The 14,054-nt window shown below is 32.3% G+C and overlaps 1 protein-coding gene across 3 annotated transcripts in view; it reads left to right on the forward strand.

Annotated features, from left to right (window-relative positions):
- The window catches only part of LOC129975733 (fatty-acid amide hydrolase 2-A-like), a 56,209-nt gene that overhangs the window by 29,190 nt on the left and 12,965 nt on the right, over nt 1–14,054 (forward strand). For all 3 annotated transcript variants that reach the window (XM_056088918.1, XM_056088920.1, XM_056088919.1), the window contains exons 3-6: nt 1,209–1,428; nt 3,847–4,056; nt 10,249–10,368; nt 13,541–13,716. In XM_056088918.1, the coding sequence (XP_055944893.1) occupies nt 1,209–1,428; nt 3,847–4,056; nt 10,249–10,368; nt 13,541–13,716 (726 nt within the window). The remainder of the gene's footprint in view (nt 1–1,208; nt 1,429–3,846; nt 4,057–10,248; nt 10,369–13,540; nt 13,717–14,054) is intronic.

A 14,054-nucleotide genomic window follows, 5' to 3' on the forward strand; every position in this document is an offset into this window, starting at 1 on the left:
TCAATAATAAACTTTTATTCTCCATAAAAGCGCGAATCCACAACAGCAAAACACAATTAAAGCGTACACAAAACATCACTTGCAATAAACAGCAGCACAGATGCCGCAAGTCGAAAATAAGCAACCGTTCAGCATAGTGTTTATAGAAAAATCGCCATAGAGAGATTTCACTTAACTAATTACGTCTCTCGAATCATATGCTGCTCTCAGCTTATTCAATACTGAATGACATCAGATCTGTCTCCCGTTTATTTATAATTTCCATGAAAGGATAAAGAAGCTTCTAGAAAGATCAGTGGAACCTGAGTCTTAATAGAGCTATAGGCCAAGATTCTTGTAGTTTCTGGAATTTTTGACTAAACTATAAATTGAAATATACTATTATACTTATTTTTAAAAGCATTTAGTTACCCTAAATGAAATTACATTATAATAACGTAAATGAATAATGCTTCATGTTGATTTCACTTCTTCTTGTATATTCAATAGATAAACAAACTCTAATTTTCAATATTAAACACACACGTGCACGCGTTTTTTAGTTTAAAAAATGCTATAAATAATAGAATTTTCTTAAAAAATTTATGTTATGTAACAGTTATGTATGGCATAGTAGTATTCATAACAGTTAGTATGAAATTATATATATATATATATATATATATATATATATATATATATATATATAATGATATTTTAAACTTTAATTTCAACTTAATTTCCAAGATTTTATCCTAATTTAGCCCCTAGTAACTTCATTCTAAAATATTCTCTTATTTCGTGATCCAATTCCACTTTCTCTACTTAATTAATTCAAGAGAAGCTTCATAAAATTGCTTAGTCAGCTAAACGCCGAAACTTTCACACGCTCAGCGTGAAGGGGTAAAAATGTCCAGTAAGCACATTCTTTTTAAAAGATCCCTGTGTTTCCCTTACACGTGATTGACATGTGTCAGAAATCCCTATCAGAATCTTAATAATATATTAGCACTGTGGAGAAATATTTTGCCTATCAAAATCATAGGTTATATAAGGCGAGGGATAATTTATTTCTTCCCTTCTTCCCCACTTCCGCTTTTGCTCTGAGTTGTGGCAGACTCGAAATGTCCGCATCTTTGCTTATATATATATATATATATATATATATATATATATATATATATATATATATATATATATATATATATATATAAGCATTTTTATTTCAGCTAAAGAGTGAGGATGTAGTAGAAGCTTATATTGACAGGATCTTGGAAGTCGACCCCTACATCAACGCAACAGTAGAACGCTGCTTTGAGGTGGCTCTGAAAGAAGCAAGAGAAGCAGATTCACTTGTTGATTCTGGAAAATACACCAAGGAGCAGCTTGCGGAAACTAAACCACTGCTTGGAATACCAGTTACAATCAAATGCGTATTACGTGTAAAAGGTAAATTGTACTACTTGAATACGTTGTAAAACAATGAAACTCTGGAGTGAGTGAAGAGTCTCAGTAAGTTATTTATTCAAAAACACTAAAGTATAAAATGTTTGGACATATTTAGAGACATTTCAGAAATAATAATAATAAAAAAAAAAAGAAGGGAAAAAAAACCCCCAACAGTTTTCAGTCTTGATATAGAATCAAGCAACATAAAATAGAATTGCAGGTTCCATTTTAACATCTTAATAATAGAAAATTCAAAGGAGCACAAAAAAAAAATTAAGTCATAGATAAATACAAATTAAAATTCTCGAATTAGGCATGTAGGCCTTCTTTCAATCAAAGCAAGTTTCTATAGAACACACTTAATAAACAGTAATATTTTTTATAGCCTCACTATTTTTCTACGTTGATTCCCCCCCCCCCCCAATTTCGAGAGCTCTCTTACTGAAGCATAGGGAATTTGTGTTGAAAAACAATTGCACCTCCCAACCATAAATTAATTGGACAACTTACTTTCAACATTTTTTTTTTTTCAAATATGTTAGAATCAAATGATATAGTCAAATTTCAGAATTTTTTCATAAAAAGAATTTAAGGAATTTATTCAGTTTTTTCAATGGTGTAATTTCAATGCTTCTGAATATAATTATTAAGATCTTGTAAGAAAAATATAAATAATTTATAGCAGAAAAATAAAGCCTGATTAAGAATTAGTATAATTAAGTATATTCATATTCGTATAATTAAGAATATTCGTATTCGTATAATTAAGTATATTCATATTCGTATAATTAAGAATATTCGTATTCGTATAATTAAGCATATTCGTATAATTAAGTATATTCGTATTCGTATAATTAAGTATATTCGTATTCGTATAATTAAGAATTAGTAATATTCGTATTTTTGCATATTTCTAGAGCTGGTTCGCAACAAAAATTCGGATTAAAAAATTTACCAATATTTTGCAAAATTATTAAGCTGTAATATTTCACTAAATCTCTTTACGGTCAGGAAGCGAAAATATCTAGGCCTACATTATCATTCTCTTGATATAGGGGCTGGTAAGTAAATGTCAATGTAATATCGTTTTCTTCACATGTAGAGGCCTTATGAGTAATGTAATACTTTTTAGGCAGGATAGGTAGTTTTATCTTTATTTTATTACACAGGAAAAGTTTGATACTATTTTCTAAAGTAATCTGCTGAAACAGCAGTTACACACACACGCGCACGCACACACACTTCTCCTTTATTATTAACAAAAATTATTTATTGTAGAGTTGTAAGATATTATTATTTACAAATCATATTTTAAAATTTCTAACCAAATAATAATATTTTGAGACCATTTTATAATTGTTTAATTAGAATTAAAATTAAAATAAAAACAAAGTTTAAATTTATAGAATTAAAAAACATAAAATTCTTGTAAAATTGAATTCAAATTTTTCAAGTAAATATATATATATATATATATATATATATATATATATATATATATATATATATATATAATAGCTTTGAGGTAATATTTTAATAGAATCCTATATCCTATATATCGTTTTGGATGATGGAAATCTGATACTTTATATGATGGCCAATAGATGGCGCCAGGAAGTCATGGAACGTCTTGTTGGTTTCCTGTAAACAAACAATGGTGATATATCCAAATGCAAACTTTGAAGCCTCTTTGGGTAATCGACTCAACAATTTAAACCTATAATATTTCTGCTCTATATTTTTATCATGTTAAAATGTAATTTGACTAGACTAATATCTTGATCATAAAAAAATAAAAAATATCAAGTAGAACAGGAAACAGGAACAATGAAAAGTTCTAAATTACATTTCAACAATGAAATGACTTGATTAAAACTTTTCATGGAAATTAAGTAAGAATTATACGACAAGAAAATTACTAGAAATGAAAAGATAATTTTTTGAATTTTAAGATAATGTATAAATAGTCTTTGTATTATCATATCCTTGAAATTTTAGCAGAAAGACGTGAAAATTTTGCTTAATTTTTAATTTATTTAAATCATTCTAAGATGGACATTCCTACTTTTCAAAATAAATATGAATCAAGCTTGATAATCCAGCTCAAAAATATTCTGACTTGTAGGAGGCAACGCATGTACAAAATTCATTCCTTGCTTTTAAATTTCTTACTCAGAACAATTAATTGGGGCATTTTATTGTTCCTCTTATAGCATTGAATTTACCTTTACTTAAATAAATGATAAGCCAAGGCTAATTGAATGTTAAGTCAAGGTTAATTAACTAAATGCTAAATCAAGGTCACTGAAAGTTGCTTAATTAACATATTAATTTATTTCTTCTGCATCTACCATGCAATCATAACATCTAAAAGTTATACAATAATTATGTTTGTACACATTTATTCTTTTCTAACAGGTCTATCTTGTACAGCGGCTTCTAACCTTTTTCTAAATGAAATAGCCCCTGAAGATGCAGCTACCGTTGCGGCCATGAAAAAGGCAGGGGCTATTGTGATCGCCACTAGTAACGTGCCCGAATTCGCCATGGACCTTGAAACGACGAATAAAGTGTACGGCACCACCAGCAATCCTTACGACACGAACAGGACATGTGGTGGAAGTAGCGGTAAATATGATTCCTTTCCATATGCTGAGATATCTTAAGATAGCCACCAGAAAATTTAATTATAATTTTTGTGTTCAAATCGTCAAAAAATTCGGACTCAAGATTTTGATGAATCTCCACATTTTAGACCTCCCTGTTCGATAGACACATTTTTTGAAAATGTCTTTCTCTCAGTCTGTCTGTGACAATGATAACCCAAACATGTTATGAGCTAGATAGATGAAATTTTGTATACGGTCTTTGCATTAAATGTGTAGATTTCTATCAAAGTTTGAGTGAAATCCGTTCCGAGGAATTCTGTCTGTCCGATTGTTCGAATATAATTTAACATGATAGCTACTACACCTAGGTGGATGAAATGCGGTACATAGCTTTAACATCTATAGTGTAGAAACCTATCAAATTTTGAACCAAATGCAATGCGGTGTTGACTGTCTGTCGGTCAGTTAATCTCATGATATTGCTGCATTGAAAAGAGGCAGTCGTCTCTCTATGGCCGAATGGTTATAGCACAGGTCTTTTAATCAAGAGATCGTAAGTTCGAATCCCGCTAGAGGCAATGCGATTCACAGTCTGTGTAAATATTTAATTCCTTGATTTCATGCTCCAGAAGGTTCTGGACATTTATTTCTTTAGTTTACCAGACAAGTGTTCTGGACTTTTCTTACTGTCTCCAGAAAAGTATTCCGGAACTTTCCCTGCTAGTATAAAAGCAGAAGATCTGTCAGTCACTGTGTTCTGAGTTGAATTAATAAATTAGTTTAGCTACTTCTTGAGTGTGTCATTGAGTTCCACATTAGAGTACCTACGTGCCAAATCTTTAACCAAATGCTATGAGGGTTTGACTGTCTGTCTGTCTATTAATCTCATGATATTTGCCAACAATAGTTGCCTTTTAGTGAGCGATGTTTGACAATTAATAGCTGGTATGCGAAAAATATTCAAGTTCCAGAAAATCTAATATATGTTGGACGTCTATTTTTGGACCTATTGAAACCACAATTTGACATATAACTACAATTGTGGGCCCAAGGAAGCATGCACATTTTCATTTATTTAACTCATCGTGTTTCTGAGTTAAATTAAGAATTTCTGAGTTAATTGGATTGGAATCTACATTTTTATAATCAAAATTGTTAAGTTTTTAAATTATCGTGTTTACATGGGTGTAGAAGTTCAGATAGACAAATGGTTAAATTCTTGATGGATTTTTCCAATTTGAATATAGATTTAAATCTACATTTTAAAGACTATGCTTTGCTTTGGTGAAATTTGACATATAACTACAATTGTGGACCCAAGGTAGCATACACATTTTCATTTATTTAATTCATCGTATTTCTGAGTTAAATTAAGAATTTCTGAGTTAATTGGATTGGAATCTACATTTTTATAATCAAAATTGTTAAGTTTTTAAATTATCGTGTTTACATGGGTGTAGAAGTTCAGATAGACAAATGGTTAAATTCTTGATGGATTTTTCCAATTAGAACACAGATTTAAATCTACATTTTAAAGACTATGTTTTGCTTTGGTAAAATTTGACATATAACTACAATTGTGGGCCCAAGGAAGCATGCACATTTTCATTTATTTAACTCATCGTGTTTCTGAGTTAAATTAAGAATTTCTGAGTTAATTGGATTGGAATCTACATTTTTATAATCAAAATTGTTAAGTTTTTAAATTATCGTGTTTACATGGGTGTAGAAGTTCAGATAGACAAATGGTTAAATTCTTGATGGATTTTTCCAATTAGAACACAGATTTAAATCTACATTTTAAAGACTATGTTTTGCTTTGGTAAAATTTGACATATAACTACAATTGTGGGCCCAAGGAAGCATGCACATTTTCATTTATTTAACTCATCGTGTTTCTGAGTTAAATTAAGAATTTCTGAGTTAATTGGATTGGAATCTACATTTTTATAATCAAAATTGTTAAGTTTTTAAATTATCGTGTTTACATGGGTGTAGAAGTTCAGATAGACAAATGGTTAAATTCTTGATGGATTTTTCCAATTTGAATATAGATTTAAATCTACATTTTAAAGACTATGCTTTGCTTTGGTAAAATTTGACATATGACTACAATTGTGGACCCAAGGAAGCATACACATTTTCATTTATTTAACTCATCGTATTTCTGAGTTAAATTAAGAATTTCTGAGTTAATTGGATTGGGATCTAAATTTTTATAATCAAAATTGTTAAGTTTTTAAATTATCGTGTTTACATGGGTGTAGAAGTTCAGATAGACAAATGGTTAAATTCTTGATGGATTTTTCCAATTTGAATATAGATTTAAATATACATTTTAAAGACTATGCTTTGCTTTGGTAAAATTTGACATATAACTACAATTGTGGACCCAAGGAAGCATACACATTTTCATTTATTTAACTCATCGTATTTCTGAGTTAAATTAAGAATTTCTGAGTTAATTGGATTGGAATCTACATTTTTATAATCAAAATTGTTAAGTTTTTAAATTATCGTGTTTACATGGGTGTAGAACAGTGGTTCTTAACCTTTTTAAGCCGCGACCCAAATTTGAGAAATATTTGAGAAAAAGTCATAATTTTTTCATTGCTTTATTTTAGATCGTTTTTTTAAAAAATCTTCATTCCTACGATGATAATTTTTTTTAACTTACAAATTTTTTATTTATTTTTTTAATAATAAAGATAAACAAAAGTATTTTTCGATCCAAGGGAAATTTAATTAATAATCAAGTGTTTTTAATAATTTTTATTGACCAAATTAAAATATATTTATAACTTTTTGAAAATAATTGACATTTTAACTTAGTCCTAAAAAAAAGAAATATCAAAACATATGTTAAGTCTTTTAAATTTTAAATGCAAGTCATACAGATTTAATGAGAACCTTGTGCTTGAATACATTTTGAAAGATCTTCAAACCTCGGTTGAATGCTTGTCAAGGAGCACCTTATATCTATTTCAGGATTTAACTTGTTCCGGTAATTGTTTTTGATTACACACAGAGCCGAAAAACCAGCCTCACACATATATGTTGTTGAAAAGAGCAATAATACTTTTAGGGCTTCTTTAACAATTATTGGCTTTTCGGTTTTTAATTTTAACTAGGAAGCAAATCAAGATTCAGTGTTTTTGTAGAAATTGTATCGAAGTGCTTGGTCACTTTGTATTTCTATTAATTGTTCTTGAAATTGATTAATATTAACAAATTCCTCATGCAAATCACTTACATCAAAATGAAATGGCATTCGAACCCAATTATATTTGAAAACATTGTCTGCAGGGAAATATCGATCAAAGTCTGCTATTAGTTTTTCTAAATGATTAATAATAATTTTCTGTATTTCAAAATCTGTGATATCAATATTATTGTCTTCAACAAGTAAATTAAGATATTTGGCGCGCTTCTTTTGTACGCCCTCGCCAACTCTGCTCCCTTTAGTTCTCACCGTTATTATCATCACACGTACTTTTTTTGCTCTCGCTTTTTAATCAGCTGATATTTTTTGATCTTGTTAATCACATTCATTTTCGGTTGTTGATATTTATTCAAGTTGTCATTTCTAAAATGTCTGAAATTTGGTGTATTACTAACTTTTTTGGTTCGACTCAGCGCGACCCAAGAAATATGCTTCGCGACCCAATTTTGGGTCGCGACCCATAGGTTAAGAACCGCTGGTGTAGAAGTTCAGATAGACAAATGGTTAAATTCTTGATGGATTTTTCCAATTAGAACACAGATTTAAATCTACATTTTAAAGACTATGTTTTGCTTTGGTAAAATGTGACATATAACTACAATTGTAGGCCCAAGGAAGCATACATATTTTCATTTATTTAACTCATCGTGTTTCTGAGTTAAATTAAGGATTTTTAAGTTAATTGGATTGGGATCTGCATTTTTATAATCAAAATCGTTAAGTTTTTAAATTATCGTGTTTATATGGGTGTAGAAGTTCAGATAGATAAATAGTTAAATTCTTGATGGATTTTTCCGATTTGAATCTACATTTTAAAGACTATGTTTGTAGGTTAAATCTTACCTATCTAGCTCTTCTAGAAAATCACGGGATCAGGCAGTTGAAGAAAAAATGAAAACGGTTTGATCTTCTGAGCAACAGAAACTGGGCAGCATAATATTTTTTAAAAATTGTCAAAATTCAGCAGATTTACAACAAAAATGTTTATGAATAATCCATTCTCTTTGTCAATTCACCTCCTTATATATTAGGTTGTTATATATAAGTGAATGAATAATCTAGTTTTTTAAATAATAATAAGGCGGTACCAGATCTGGAGAATATAGTGGGTGTGGCAGTGTATCCCATCTAAGTTGTAAAAGCTTTTGGCGAGTAAACTTGTAAGAAAGCTCGCATTATCTTGGTGGAACACTGCGCCTTTTCTGTTTAAGTGAATCATTCAATTTTTAGAGCTGATCACAGTACACTTCAGAATTTATCATTGTGTTGTCCAGTAGAGGCTTGAAAAACCTATTCTTTGACACAAACAGATAGCAACACTTTTTTTTTTTAAGAATATCGGTTTTCGAAGTTATTTGAGCCGGTTCATCTCCTTTAGCCCATGATCTCATGAGCGAGATCATGGATTAAAAAAAGTGATGATGCGCTTCAAAAATGTGTTTTCTTAACATTTGAGAAGCAATTCACAGACTTCAACGCAGTGACACAAATTTATTTCCGAAAGAAACTGAGGAACTCATATGTCGAGCTTTGAGATTAAACTTAAGATATCAAATGATCATGAACTACCAAATTCAATACATTTTATCTCTCTGAGATCTCACGAGTTGTTATTCGGGAGTTGTTTTCACCAATGAATGCCTTTATTGTGTCTTCATCAGCTTCAACTGGCCTTCCAGAAGGTGGTGCATCTTCAAAATCAAAATTGAAGAACCAAAATGTTGAAAACCAGTTTTGGCAATATCATTCGGTTAATAGATCTTCACCACACACATCAGATAATTTTTTTCTTGCTTGGACAACATTTTCACCCATTCGATAGTAAAAAAATTAAATATGCCGAAAATGCTGCTTTTCACTTTTTGTATTGGAAAGGGCACCAACCAAAAACTACTGCGTAAAATCAGTCGAACTTTCCCACAAGTAAACCTTGCTCTATCAGAATCCAAAATATATAATGATTTTGGAGCTTTAGTTTGAAGTTGGCTGTGAAAAATTAAATTCAATCATTTGTTGGAGGAAAAAAAAAAAAAAACGGAATTACTTTCCGAACAACATGATAGATAACGAATATCATGCTTGAATGCATTAGATACGTTAATTGGTCACGCATTTATTTGAGTGACGAATATCGTTTTCGAATGTATTATTTTCATTATTATAGTGAGTGTGTTGCGATTTTCTAATGAAGCGCCCGGTTTTAAATATAATATTTTTAATCTATACAAACGCAGCTACACTACAAAATTTACAAACACACATAGACAATTAGGTTAAAGTAAACAGAATGGTGGAGGGATTCCACCGTCTCCAACCGAAAGCATTCGGCGTTAGCGCAAGGGTTGCGCATAGGAAAAAGTCGACCTCAGGATGCAGGTCTCCCGTTCAACTGCTTGTCTGTAAACGCTACAAAGGGCTTCTGTAAAACGCCACAAGGGGGCGCTCTCTGCTCAAGGGGAAAAAGAGGTTCTACATTATTGAATTGTCAATCTACTTTTCATTCTCAAATTCGGAAACCCTCCGTGACTTTTGCGCGTGCATCGGGGACGTTCATTTCGTCAAAAAAAAAAAAAAAAAAAAAAAAGGAGTGAGAGGAAAGTTGAAGGGAAGAGATGTTTAAATTTAGTAACATGATGAACTCAGAGCATTCACAGAATTAGGAGGCATAATAACTGCTCCTTTTTCTGAACACCACTCCTTAGCGAAGCACAAACGTCGAAAAGTGCTAGTCTCTAGATCCTGAAATGAAAATATGTGGATTACGAACAATATTTATGAATGCTCCATACTCTTTGTCAATTCACCTACTGATATAGATAACAAATATCATTTTTGAGTGAATTTTGCTCATGAGAATAGCTAAATGGATTTAATTATATAGAAATAAAGCCAGAAGAATTTAAAAGTGTGTTCTATAATTGTGATATATAAAAAATAATATTAATATTTTTCTTAGGTATTTAAAGTTGGTATTTGTTTTTGTTTCAGGAGGGGAAAGTGCTTTGATCAGTGCGGGTGCGTCTGTGCTTGGAATAGGCAACGACCTGGTTGGTAGCCTCCGAGTACCGGCCCACTTCACGGGAATATTCGCGCACAAAGGAACGAGAGGTACGATAAACACAAAGATTGTATTAAGTTCAGTAGGAATTTGAAAGATGTTTTAGATTTTAAAGTATCTCAAACAGAAATATTTTGTGAAAAAGATAAAAACATTTAATGCTTCGATTAAAAAAAGGAAAATGTTTATAGTGGCATGCGCATAGGGATTTCATTTTTCGATTTTATGCCTATCGTACAAGTCGAGGTTGATATAACTTTTCCAAATTATTTTGAGTTTTAATTTTGTTTTTCAATATTTAGAAACTTTTACGATAATTCAAAGATTTTTAAATCGTTTTAATTCCCGCATACAGTTTAGTTCAGTTATACTAACGTCCCGTTTTTAAAGCAACAATAGGGCTATTTTAGGATGGACATCGTCATTTTGAACCGCGGTCAGATGACGAAAACAACCCCATTCTCCAGATTTCTGCACAACACAAGAGGGTGGAAGCCCGGACGGATTTAACGTGCATCAAACCAGCTTATACAGTGGAATCGGGTTTGAAACTTGATTGAACTCCGGTTCCAAAGCCGAAACCTTACCACCAGGTCATCGCGTCCACATATCTCGTATATGAATCACATAAAGAGAAAATATCATAATCGACAAAAATTCGATCTCGAGATTTTAATGAACTAAATTAGAGAATAACTGTTTTTCAAATTATGACTTTGCTCTGTCCGCCAGTGAGCAAAATAATTTAAAAACGCTTTGAAATTTGATATACAGATTTTGCATCAAATCTAGAGATTCCTATTAAATTTTGAACGAAATCCATTCACATAGAAAGCTTTCTGACTGTTTATGCTTGTGAAATTTAGTACAATAACTACAAATTGTGAAAAACAACCTAAATAAAACTTAATAAGCAATTTTAGCATCTAAAGCGTAAATTCCTAACAAACTTTGTATCAAATCCTTCAGCCAGCTCACTTCAGATCTGAATATACCTTCCAGTAAAGGTATCAAGACAGACTGGCAATCAGTAATTAACAACATATTACGAAGTGATCAAACCGTATCCCTGACATGCCGACCTTGGCGAGAAATGTGGCGACCTTGGCGACGAAAGGAATCTTCTAGAAAACTCCAGATGGTCCCAACATTATATCACCGAGACCAGTTTTTCCTTGAAACTTGGAGAAAATTCTGGGACTTTCCCAAGATTACGCCACTTCCTGTAAATGACATCACTTTCTGTGGGAAGACTATAAAAAAAAAGCAAGGATGAGGATGAGAGACCAAGCAAACTGCTGAACTAACGATTAAATGCGCTGCGTTATTACGATTGATTGACGGTATTTGTAGAAGAAAATTTTGTAACAATATTGATACACAACAAGGGAGCATACAATAATGAAGAAGAAATATTTTTCTTTTATCAGTGAATCTTGCCTTGGACACATGATTAATTTTGCCATACCAAGTGGGATTATATTAACTCCTTTATAATCTTAAGAAAATTTATTTAAAAATTAATCTTTCCTTTTCGGGCACATGCTATCCATATCAAATGTGGTAAATGAGTCTTCACGAGATGGTGCTTGACCTCTTTTGACGTAATACCATGAGTAGCTAGACGATATTGCAGGGCAGTTGAACTTTAACTCTAGAGAAGGGAACATACAAGCAATACCCCGACCTAGCCAGAGGCCATGCAGCCGGCGTCCTGGCATAGGCGTAGCGCATCTTCCCAGTGATCTAGGCGTCCCCCGGTTCGAGTCCCGGTTTGGGCATGGTTGTTGTTCCTGTTCTATCTGTGAGATGTGTGAATGTGCCCTCCTGTAAAAAGGGGTTGTGCAAGCGAATGAGCGATGCGTGACTGGCAAAGTCGTACTTTTGGTCAAAGTTGGCTCTACGATAAAAACAAGAGGCGCTCCCCCTTAGGCTTAAATCGGCTGTCTTCGAACAGCGGGCTTGCCTGTGGCAAGTGCCATAAGAAACAACAACAACAGAGGCCACGCAGGAAACATCTAGAGAAGGGAAGTTGATCTACTAAAGTTAAATTTGTTCCAGAATTCTAGAGCAGAGCTCATCAATAAGACACAAACAGCAACCACCACAACCAATTTCTATTTCATCAAATAGCAGTCAGCCACAACGATTCCTTTCGATACTGCTTCGTTCAGTGGTTGTGGACTGGTCGGCTGTACACAAGAAGTCTTTATTGCCTGATTGAATCTGAGGGCGAATTGAGAAGATTTTTTTATTAGAAGAAAAATCAATTCCTGACAGCCAATCCTTTTTTTTTTTAGAATTTTTGAGAAGAAATTATCTAGAACACAAGGCGCAAACTTGTCGTGTAGGTGCCATGTTAATTCTTGGAAAATTGCATTTGATTAAAATATTGAATTCTCCATATATCTTTATTTTATCATTAATATTCACACTTAAATTAACCATTGTTATCTAGGAATTTCCATAAATCGGTAAGCTATTTCAATCCAGCGTATCTATACATATAATAGACAATATTTGTTTCAAGTTTTCATTAACTCGGATTTGGAATCTCTATACATCATTATTTCTTATACTTACTACTAACATTTTAAAAAAGTACTGATAGCTTAATTTCGAGGCCTCCAAAATATACAGTTCTATTTCTTTATTGGTGTAGTTATGAGTAAACAATAATTCTGAAAAATAAATATTTTTACTTTTTTTAGTTGAAAATTCTAAACTAAAAAATTGGAAATTTGAATTTCCAATTGGTATCATCATCGCAAGATAACGCTTTAGTCTTTATTTTACATGTAATTATACTAATTAACAGAAAGTGAGTTATCTTAGGCATTTTGGGGAACAGAGCTGAAATCTACAAATGAAAGGTAATTCACAACTAATTATTCGTATGGGAGAGACAATTCCACTTTGTTCTCGTGCATGGAAAGTCAGCCATCTAACTCTCCGACCCGCCACGAAGGCACACGGATTTAAACCATAAAAACTGAATGATCGGACCGCCGCAACAGCAACATTGGCGGGAACTGTGGTTGAGTCCTAAGGGCCGCCACCGGCCACGGTACAACCCTCCCCGAAGGAAGTACGTCCCGTCATCGAAAATGATCTTGGAATTCTCACACTATTCGAACTTATAGAAATAATATTTTGACTATGCAGGTTACAATTTTCGAATACTTTTTCACAGTAAATATAATTTGTATTTCTTTATTAAAGGGCTGGTATCGAATGATGGTTCAGTGCCTCCCACAAGATTTGACTCGGAGCCCTTTAAACATGACACTCTTAAATACGTACATACTGGTCCAATGTGCCGGTACGCAGAGGATTTAATAACCAGTATGAGGATACTTTGTCAAAACGAGACAGTGAAGGCGACATTTGGGAAGAAAGTGAGTAGAATATAATTTTTATTTTTCTTGAATTAAATTTTCGAAAGGCCTTAATAGCTCGAAATTTCTATTCAATTTGAGATGGACAAGCAGTAGCGGAAACATAAAGAAAAGTATAAATGGTGACTCAGGTGGTATATTTTTATTTTCACATAATCGATAGAAAGCAATCTTAAAGCACTTTTATTAAGAACTAGCAGTACCCGCACGGCGTTGCCCGTGGCATAACATGGGCATGTCACGCAACATCAAACATATAAAAATACAGAGTGGTTTTTTTTTTAACTGACGGTACTCAGAGACTTCTGTAGTTAGAACTATCAGCCGCAAAGCCACCA

This window comes from Argiope bruennichi, chromosome 7 (genome assembly GCF_947563725.1).
Source record: "Argiope bruennichi chromosome 7, qqArgBrue1.1, whole genome shotgun sequence".
In the NCBI taxonomy this organism is placed as follows: domain Eukaryota; kingdom Metazoa; phylum Arthropoda; class Arachnida; order Araneae; family Araneidae; genus Argiope; species Argiope bruennichi.